General features: G+C 40.3%; 1 protein-coding gene across 2 annotated transcripts; it reads right to left on the bottom strand.

Annotated features, from left to right (window-relative positions):
* Positions 1 to 91: 91 nt before the first annotated feature.
* On the bottom strand, positions 92 to 5783 carry mastl (microtubule associated serine/threonine kinase-like). Of its 2 annotated transcripts, XM_021562749.2 has the most exons (13): positions 5374 to 5783; positions 5038 to 5175; positions 4804 to 4943; positions 4629 to 4717; positions 4426 to 4532; positions 4116 to 4275; positions 3778 to 3950; positions 2523 to 3665; positions 2233 to 2374; positions 2049 to 2069; positions 1197 to 1310; positions 955 to 1056; positions 92 to 828 (listed from the first exon to the last, which is right to left on the bottom strand). In XM_021562749.2, exons 1-13 carry the CDS (start codon positions 5551 to 5553, stop codon positions 671 to 673), a joined length of 2667 nt encoding a protein of 888 aa, XP_021418424.1. In that variant the 5' UTR covers positions 5554 to 5783; the 3' UTR covers positions 92 to 670. The 2 variants fall into 2 exon arrangements, with proteins under 2 accessions (XP_021418424.1, XP_021418425.1); XM_021562750.2 differs by lacking the exon at positions 2049 to 2069 and having other exon boundaries at positions 5374 to 5782.
* Between the last annotated feature and the right edge of the window lie 5034 nt (positions 5784 to 10817).

Raw genomic sequence — 10817 nt, 5'->3', positions numbered from 1 at the left:
AACACATTCCTCTTATGAAGGTTCACAACACACACAAGATCCGACCACGCAAATGTTTTGGTTCTTCGTGTATCATGAAAAAAATAATAAATTGCAATCACTTCACACATCATTTTAATTTGTACATTTTCCCTCATAAGAACGTAAAAAAAAAAAAGTTTAAAAATATCCTACAAGAAATCAATATTTTGTGGAGAGTATCCATACAGATGTAGTTAGTGTATGTGACCTGCATGAAGATGAAATCAATCATAGTGGTCACTTTACAAATGGCAGGCGCATAAAAGAGCAGTGAAACATGGTGCTACGTGATATAAAAAGACAGTTATGCCGTTAAGTTGACAGACAGTACAAATATTCAACTCACACAAAGATTTAGAAATATATTAATCCTATTTTTTTCTTAACCAACTAGAACTCCAAAACAAACCTCAATAGGGGACCTGCCCAGCCTACATAACAGTAGGGAAAACACTGCAGTGATGCATGGTAGAGGATGAGGGATAGAGAATAGCATAGTGAGGAACAGTCGGGGTACAACAGGGTGTGGTCAATTCCATTTCAATCCAGAAAGTAAACTCAATTCCAAATTTTACCAAATTAAAAGGAATTGGAATTTCAGTGTACTTCCTGAATAGACTGGAATTCACCCCAATGCTGGTGTACAAACCTACAGACTGAATCCAGACATGACTAGGTGCTGGGCAGTGTTTCTAGCATCAAAGTATGATGTGTCTGTTTCGTCCTCCGGCTGGGGGATGAAGGGCATTGTCTGGTTCTGAAGGTTATCCCAGTCCAAACCCGCAAAGAGAGCGTGGCTCCTCAGTTCTGATGCAAAAAAAATATGGTTGTAGCAAAAACATTTAACTATCAATCAGAATGGCATCCATGAAATGGTATTATTACAGTTTGGTTACACTGAACTGCATTTAAATTGGGCAAAGAAAACTTTACCTTTGAGGCCAGCCCGTTTGTTCATATCCATGGTGAGTAAGAGCTCTATGGCATTCCGGGAATTGTGGGATAGCTCCTCATCACCATCAGGCCATGGGATATCTGAGATAAAAAAAATTTAAAAACCATTTTGGTGATATAAAACACTTTGAAATGCATGATTTTACTTTGCCGTAAAGGCCTTTGTCACACTGATAACATAACAGAAGCAATAAACAGCCACGGCAGCTGCTGATATCTACCTCTGTTGAGAATATTCTGGAAGACAAGCTGAGGGGTTTCGTCATTGAAGGGGGGCACACCGGTGAGGAACTCAAACAGACACACACCCAAGGCCCACCAGTCCACCATGTAGTCTGAGGGGGGAAACAGTCACTTTTCTTAGGTACCAGTACTGTAGTGTTACTGTGCTATTTTCCTGTTAGGCCGTGCCTCTATTCGACAGCGGTGGAAGCAGGAACTGAGTTAGACAAATCGGACAACATTAGGCTTAATGTTTCGATGTAAAATTTCAGATAATTGTCAGATCCACACACTTACCAATTTAATGATTGTGGACGATGTTGAAATTGTGTATTGCTTGATAACATTATTAAGTCCTAAATAATAATTTGCAATAAATGACATTATCTTACAAATTGTAATCCAAACCAATATTTTTTCTTACAAATTCTTTCCAACATTAGATCCACACCATGGCACCAAACATCATATTCCAGGACAAAACACATACCAATGTTAGAAACATGACAGATTTCATCAGCTTGAAAATATGCCTTTAGAATAGGGCCCAACTGGAAGTCACCAATGTTAGTCCTCCACTGACATGACTTTCCCTAGACTCTTCAACACCATGCCTTAAAATTGGCTTCCCATTAGAATTTCCCTCAATTTAACCCCAACATGGGTCCACACCAACCCAATACAAGGGGCCAGAAGCAGCAATTACAATGGGGAATCAGAACCGGCATTTTGCAACCTATCCACGTAATATTGAATCAGGCAGCCATTTCCTCTGGTACTAGACAGTGATTGCAGGGAAGCTGAAAGCACATGCATTTCCCTGGCAGTTAGCAAGGTTACGATCAACTTACCACAATTAAGATATCCTGAAACTAAAAAAATAATGCCTGTTAAAATTGCTGAACTTGCTTTCTCAACAGGCATTTATTTATACCTTCATGTAAAGTTGTTAAGATGACAGAAATTATACCAACATGCATACAGAAATATTTTGAATCCCCCCCCACTGGCACCCTCCCCAGTGTCATCTCTTACCATGTGGTATCCCCAATAGCAGCTCTGGGGCTAGGTAGTCTGGGGTGCCTAAAATTGGTACTCCCTCCACAGGTACCGGAGCACGTCGGACACTCTTGGGGGTCCTGAATGGAGTGTGGGATGTTGTCATCGTCTGTGGGGTCTAAAATTAGAAAACAAATTAATAAATAACTGGGATAAAACAGTGTTGTGTAATGTAGGTTCCCTAAAAAAAAATAGCTATACTCAGGTCATACATTTGAACGTAGCCCAGTAGCCATCACACCTGAGCCTCGACTCAGTAGATCTACCTGATAGAGGGAGCTGTTGGAGTTGGGTCTCTTCTGGACTGGTGTGACAGCAGCAGGCATACTGTGGTAGGAGGCTGAGGTAGCCATATCCATGGCCTCCACTGAGCCCAGGCTGAGGCGTGAGTTCCACGACATGTTGGAGCGGTTGATGGAGCTGCAGTAGCTCCGGAAGGCCACCACGTTCCTGGGCTTGAGGAACGAGGGTGACTTGGTCACGCTGGGGTCCAGCTCAGGGACTCTGTCAAGGAAGGAGCGTTTGGATACGCCTCCTCGCAGGGTGAGCATGTTGCCCGGCAGTGCTGTTCCTATACTAGCGAAGGTGGGTGGCTGTGCGGTACTGGGTATTATTTCGCTGTTGTCTAGCTCTAACAATGCCAAATGCCCTTCTTTGGCACTATGAGTCGACCACTTTGGGGTTGGGCTGTTGACATTGATGGACATTTCATGAACCGACCCCTCAGAGTCGATGCTCAGGCTGCTGCTCAGCTCATGGTCTTCACCAAAAGACCCGCCCTCAACAAAGACCCCCTCTGCTAGGTCATCCAACTCACACAGGAGGTTTTTAGACACAGCAATGGGACTGGAGCGTTTGGGAACCGGTCCTTTAGCAGTCCCTTGACCCTTAGATCCAAACTCCTCCAAATGAACATTGGCAAACACCCCGGTCAGACCAGTACGATACTTCAAAGCCACTTCTGGGACCCCAGAACACCTCTGGTACTCCGAGTCTCTCTTCTTGGAAAGCGATTCCAACTGCTCAGGACTTTTCTCCACCTCCTCAAACCCTCTCTTTACTGCTGAGGTTACCCCAGACTGGACTTCCATTGGTTTCCCTTTGGTGGCACAGATACTTTCAGCTCCAGAAACATTGCCTCTGATTGGTTGAGAGAGTTCAGGCTTCTTGGGTGGGGCAGATTGCTCTGCCCCACCCTGAAGCCTCTTTCCAACATGGGGTTCCCGTTTGGCCTTCCTGGACACTTCTCCGGTTCTGGGTTCTTGGTGGAGCTGTCCACGTAGTTCCAAGTTGTCCAACGATGCCAGGGCAGAGCCCTGGCCCAGCATCCTAATATCAGAGGTCACCTTTCCTCCCGTTTGTCCACTTGCATTCCTATCATATAGGTATGGCACGTTCTCAATCTCCTTCTAGAAAAGGAAACGGAATACAATAACAAAACGGAATACAACATACATAACTTCTAATGACCCACAAATACAGATATTTGAAAACAAAATGTTTATTTGCTACTGGCTTGACCTGCTCCAGCTCCCATAGTGGGCTGACACCTCCCTCAGAGTCAGTGGTGGAGGGGAAGTTGCATGATTGGCTGCCGCCTGTGCTCATGGTGTCAAACCTCCTCCTGGACTTGAGCAGTCTGGGAGTCAGGCTCTTGGCCAAAGCATATGGGCTGAACACACAGCTGTTGGGTCCTGAAAAAACAAAACAAAGACTGATTAGAACCAGTTTGAGGGAACAGAATCCACTTTCTCCTCAGGACAGGTTTGACTACATATCTGACCAGTCTGCCCTCTATAGATAAAGATGAAAACCTGAAACACAGGGTGGTTTGCTGAGGTAGAATTGAAGAGACATACCCAAAGTCCGGCTAAGGCAGACAGGGGAACGCAGGTATTCCTTCTGTCTCATCAAGGGTGAACTGAGCGAGTTTTTCCGCTGTTCAATTTTCCCACATGACATAGGGCTAAACACAGCCGAGCCGCTGCTGTCCCGCTTGCCCTCCACTGCTGGCGTGTTCTGTGTTTGAGATGAGAGCACAGAATAAATATTTAATCTGGCAATAGGAAACAATGTACTGTATCTGCACAAACCAATCATATCACACATATTATCATTACTGATGTTTTCTAAATGAATACATATTTAAATACAATTAACTTTACTCACAAGTCCAAGAGAGCTGATCAAAGACAGGACTTGACCAGGGGTGCGGAAATAATCTTGTTTAGGCATTGCCAAAGATGGGGTTGTCATGATATCTGCAAGACTCAATTCTGGGAGGATAAGGAATTAAAATGTAAAACAGAACAAAAGCCTGCAAGCAGATGGAGATGGATGCGTTAATTAAGTGTACGCTATAGTGCCCATACCTCTGCCAAGCTTGACTTTGGAGAGGCCAAAGTCTGTAAGCTTGATGTGGCCTTCATTAGACACAAGCATATTGTCCGGCTTTAGGTCCCTAAAAGATTGAACAGAATACAAAACTCAATTATACTAAAATGTGAAATAAACAAATATTTTGAAGATGAGTAGTTATAAAAGTACCTGTGGGTGATTCCATGGCGATGGAGGTAGTCTAAAGCACGTGCCACCTCTGAAATGTATTTCACTGACATGTCCTCATCAAAATACCCATAGATGTGAAGAAGTGATTTCACATCCCCTCCAATAAGGTATTCCATCACCTGTGGATAAACATGTACAGAGGCAATATACCAAAGTCAGGTCAGGGACATGCGTCACTCACTGTTGTCATTTGTATTTTTTAGGGCCACATACCAAATACACTTTTGTTGCTGATTGGAGACAGTAGAAGAGGTGCACGACAAAGGGACTTTTGCTGAGGGCCAATGCGTCCCGCTCTGCCTTCATCTGATCTGCCATATTTTTGTCGCGCATGTCTGCTTTCTTCACCACCTGGAGGAAAGTGAATAGCCAGTAAAGTGTTATTATCCTCAAAGGTCAATGTAAGTTAGGTAAATAAAAAAATATATAAAAAAGTTAAATGCTTTCCAACTCCTTTACATTAACAGCGGTTACTGATGGTTCACCCCACTTCAAATTCTAAATGCTCTCGAGCAGATTCATTGCAGTGGTAAAATGTTGATCACTTGCCTTGATTGCATATAAGCGTGCATTGCTTTTCTTCCGTGCAAGGTAAACCTTTCCAAAGGCACCACGGCTGATGGGCTTCAAAACAACGAAGTCTTCGATTGAGGCAGGTTTTGGAATATCGGATACCTTCCCATCTGCACAGGAAAGGGAGCACGCACCCTGCTTTTCACCCGCATCCATAGTTGGCACCTACTAGAAGCTAACGTTAGCGTAACTTTTGCAACTTTTCAAGGGGAATACATCCTGAGAGTAATTAAAAACAAATAGCGTGCATGCAATTAAACTAGTAAGCTGTTACAGTTCAAAATACCTATATGAAGTTTTATTTCACAAATATTTTCACTAACTTGACAGACAAGACAAGGCGCGGTTTGTTTTGAAATTTGAAATCCGCTCACAGAAATAGGGGTCCTGTACTATTCGTGGCCAAAGATAGTGCCTATACGAATATAAACACTTGAAATGCAGATCACTTCAAAGGCAGATTTGACCAAATAATAAATGTATGAATTAATCAATGAATACAAATGAGTTTTTGGGCCATCTTATTTCTAGAGCTACTCTTCTAGAATAATTGGCATCAGGCAACGGGTAGGACACCTAGTATCAAAATAATATGTTACGTCATACATATTTTGAATGCTGTTTGTTACGAATGTTGCCAACATAGAGAGTATTAAAAACAATGTTCTCCCTCCTACAATGAGTCAGGGGTTAATAACGCTGATACCTAAGCCTAAAAAAGAAGTGCTGCTCATCGATAACTGGCGTCCAATCTGTCTTCTTAATAATGACTATACGATTATAAGCCTTACTACTTGCAAAAATAATTAAAGAAGTCCTGGATGCAATCATTGATGAAATGTCTGGCTTCACGAGGAACATACATATTTTTAACAATGTCAGACTAGTATTAGACATACTTGACTACTCAGACCTAATAACTGAGGATAGCTTCATATTATTTTTAGATTTTTATAAAGCATTTGACACAGTAGAGCATCAGTTTCTCTTCCACTCCCTTGAGAGACTTGGCTTTGGGGATTTTTTCTGTAAGGCTATTAAGACTCTATGCAAATGCTAACAGCTCTATCAAATTGAAATATGGCACCCCACCTAGATTTTAGTTAAAGAGACGAATTAGGCAAGGTTGTCCTATCCCTCCGTACCTGTTTTTATTAATCACCCAATTTCTTGCAAATGTTTTAAATAATAGTCCTGTACAAGGTATTTCCATAGCTGGTAAAGAAATTATTATAAGCCAGCTGGCTGATGATACTACACTTTTTCTGAAAGACGCTAACCAAATTCCCATATCGATCAATGTGATACAATCCTTTCCCAGAGGTCTGGTCTATATCTTAACATTAATAAATGTGAACTCATAGCTGTCAAAGATTGTATGACACCTTCATATTATGGTATTCCAGTAAAATAAGAACTTACATATTTAGGCATAACCATTACAAAGGATCAGAAGTCTAGAGGCTTACTAAATTTTAACCCTCTTATTAAAAAAAACCCAGAAGAAGCTAAATCAATGAGGGACTTATCTTTAAAAGGTAGAGTCCTAATAACCAAGGCCGAAGGTATCTCTAGACTAACATATGGTGCTCTATCTTTATATCTTGACAGTAAAATAAGCAAGGAGAGAGACCAGATGCTTTTCAACTTTCTTTGGAGAAACCGTACCCATTGCATTAGGAAAACTGCTGTAATGAACACTTATGAGAATGGTGGACTGAGTTTTCTGGACTTTACTACTTTAAATAGTACTTTTAAGATCAATTGGATAATACAATTCCTAAGAAGACCCACTTCTATCTGGAATTGTATTCCTCATCATGTCTTCTCTACTTTTGGTGGCCTTAACTTCATGTTGTTTTGCAATTATAATATTGACAAAGTTCCAGTGAAACTTTCTGCTTTTCATTGGCAGGTTTTCTTGTCATGGTGGTCCTTAATTTCTTATCACTTTACAAGGTCCCTGTAACACCTAAAGATTTTGCAATTGTTTTAGATGCCATTCCCTCAGGTGTTGCTATGTTATTCAGGAACGTGTCAAGACCTGACCCTCAGAGCCTACCTTCTATTGTCCCTGTTGACTCATCAGTAGGAAAGATTTGTTTCTCTTTTGGTCCATTCAACAACAGAGCGATACGAACCTTGTTTCAGCAGGATGTTGTGTCATGCCTTATTGGAATGGATTTATTGATAATATCTGTTTGAAAAAAGGTTGGATGTTGCCACACACATACCTACTTGTTAACAAAATTAAAGAAGTTTCCTTTAAAATTATTCATAAATATTATCCTGCCAACCACTATATAAAGAAGTTTAAGGAAAACATCAACTCAAATTGCTCCATTTGTAATGACCACCCAGAAACAGTGTTGCATCTTTTTTGGCATTGTATGCATGTAAGAAAACTGTGGCAAGACATCAGTAGCTTTATAATTGAACACATTTATGAAGATTTTACACTATTGTGGAGAGATGTACTGTTTAGATTCTTTACATACAATAGAAATAAGCTGAAACATTTTTATGTAATTCATTTCATTATTCTTCTGGCCAAATTTCATATTCACACATGTAAATTTACAAACAGAAAACCACATTTTCGTACCCTACAAAAAGAAATTGAACTGTATTTTAAGATGGTTAAATGCTCTACTAACAAAAAAGCTGTTAGAATTGTAAGTATGTGTATGTCCCTTAAGGTCCTTGTGTAATTGTAATGTGATATTGTACCCCCTAGCTCGATTGTCCATTGTTTGTAATCTATGTATGCTTGTGTTCCCTCATGTGCTTTATGTATTGATTTGTTGTTAATAAAAATAAAATAAAAATAAAATAAAAAAATATGAATGTTGCCAACAATGTTGCAAACATTGCCAAAAGGTGCATAAAGATGGTGGCCTGTACTTACCACAAACACCTTAAGTTGTATTGTACAGTGCTTTCCACCACAATTTTTTGTATTGACAATAGCACGCTATACATTATCCCAATTCTTGCTCCAAGACATTGGCAATTAGAAAACATTAAAAAGTAGATTGTTCTGATTTATAGCCACAATTAACCATAGTTTTAAAAGTCTGTGGATAGTGCTCAAACAATTATGTCATATCTGAATTCCTCCATTTTTATGCACCTTCTCCATTATTAGCAAAAAATAAAAAAGAGAAACATTGGAGAAGTAGCCAGAGGCATTTCTTCTTTCTTTCTTTGAATGCTAATTTATAGTGACTTTTGAGAAAAGACAAATGGGCCAATCAGTCATAGGGTCATGGCCATTCATACTATACTGAATACCAGTGTGACTGTTAATGTGGATATATTCAATTAAACAACTATTTTGTACTATTTTTCTCACTGCCCCTATGTCGGGTTGTTACTACTACTGCTCTACATACTGTATGATTTGAAACAACATGATTTGTTCAAGGTATACTACAGTTGTAGTACCAAAAAATCTATCTCCACTCTACAACATTATGCAAAATAAAATATCCTCATGGCTGCCTCTCTCCTGCATGAAGTTAACACATACAATACACCCTCTAGACTCAAGCTGCTATCATTTCATCAGAGATCATATATTACTTTTTTGTAGACTGTTTTCTCTGCTACCACACGGCAAGTGGTAACTGAGCGAGAGTCTAGGTCCAAAAGGCTCCCCCCATGTGACAAATAACATGCGATTTGATTTGATAATTGCAATTGAGTCACACTATGACAGACCATCAACTCAGACCATCAACTCTATGAGCTTGGAGAGGCACTTCTCACTATCTTACCTTGTTTGTTTGTGGCCTCTCTCTCTCTCTCTCTGTCTATCTGTCTGTTCTGGGTATCCTCATGGCTGCCTTTCTCCTGCATGATGTTAACACATGAAAAATACCCTCTAGACAAAGGGATGGGTAACTTTATAGGGGTCTGCAATACCCACATCCTCACCCGCACATGCAGTCGCAGCTGGCAGTAGCCTTTGGGGGCCTTAAGCAAGTAAGCAAATACGTTTAACTGCCCCCCCCCCCCCCCCCTTCCATGGGAAGGAGAGAAGATTTTGCAATAGTGTAACTCATTTCATGCAATTCTACTCATTTTGCCATGGGGCAGAGAGAAAAAATGTCAGTCTTACAGCTAATTTCCTGCAAGTATAGCCAGTTGATGTTTATTGGGATAAGTCTTGTCCTGGATGCAGAAGTAGAAGTGAGCAATTTCCACAAGCCAGCTACAAAATCAAAATAGGCAATACTGTAAAAAAATATCACGTTTTCTGTTGTTGTTGCTTTTTTAGTCTTAATTTAAGTTTAGAATTAGACATTAGTGTTAGCAGTGTGGTTAAGGTAAAGGTTAGGGTTAGATTTAAAATGGATGACTTTGTGGCTGTTCCAGCCAGTGACCATCACTGATTCACGACGAAAAACGCTAACCTGCACAATTCTACACGTTTTGCCATAGTGTGGATGGAGCCTGAAGAGAAATATTTGCAGTTTTGAGAGTGACTAACAAAATAAATGGGGGCTACCCGGTCGGTAATTTGATCATGATTACTACAAGTTTAGATAGCTGGCTAGACTAATTTACCAATCTAAAACATTTTTGCTGATATGGGCTATTTGAGTGAGTGTCAGTAGCTAAGTTTCCATCCATTATGCGACAGATTTTCATGCGAATATTCTTAAATCTACATAAAACAATGTGTATTTCCCAACAGAGATGTGTTTCCATCAAACGGACTTTTTGCGGATAAAAGGCTGTGTGTGATGGCGTAATGCACATAAAAATAACTTTTGATATATTCCCATGTACCGAATGAAAAATACAAGTTAAATGAGTTTCCATCACATTTTAAAATCTACCTATGGTTTTGTCACAAATACTGTTGCGTTATTTTTGCAAATGTGCCCACTCTGGTCTTGGCACCATAGCCGGGGGAAGTAGTTTGGGGGTGAGGGTGCATGTGCTCTAGCCAACATCCTGCAGATACAGTGTGTGTAGGCTATCTACATAATGAGATTATTATGGATAATTATTTGTTGTTGTCAAACAGCAGCCAAGCATCGATCATCATGTCCCCGGAATAATATCCTCAATATTTATTGGAAAGAAGCATCAAGCTCATCACCTGGCACATTCACCACCCGGTTCATCATAACTTATTTTATATGTAGCCTAATAAACTGCATGATTTCCCGAGTTGTAGTGAGTGGGACGACCACACAACATACATTTATTTCGATATGATGGTTGTTATATCAATATTTGGGCATAAAGGCTTTTCCTCTGCCATTTCTCGCATAATTCATTTTCTGACCACAGAAATATCCCACCATGTCGAACAAACAAGTTGTCTGTCGGCATTTATACAATTGTACCGGAATTTAATGTTTCCATCGAGTTCAATACAACTGGGACCTCGGAAATCTCCGACA

This window comes from Oncorhynchus mykiss, chromosome 15, assembly GCF_013265735.2.
Source record: "Oncorhynchus mykiss isolate Arlee chromosome 15, USDA_OmykA_1.1, whole genome shotgun sequence".
Classification (NCBI taxonomy): Eukaryota; Metazoa; Chordata; class Actinopteri; order Salmoniformes; family Salmonidae; genus Oncorhynchus; species Oncorhynchus mykiss.
This window is presented reverse-complemented; position numbering and strand designations above follow the sequence as displayed.

Coding starts and splice junctions, on each gene's coding strand:
- mastl (XM_021562749.2), bottom strand. CDS start 5,553: ATGGATGCGGGTGAAAAGCAGGGTGCGTGCTCCCTTTCCTGTGCAGAT. Junction 5,176..5,373: donor CACGCTTATATGCAATCAAG/GCAAGTGATCAA, acceptor ACTTTCCTCCAG/GTGGTGAAGAAAGCAGACAT. Junction 1,057..1,196: donor CCAGAATATTCTCAACAGAG/GTAGATATCAGC, acceptor TTTTTATCTCAG/ATATCCCATGGCCTGATGGT.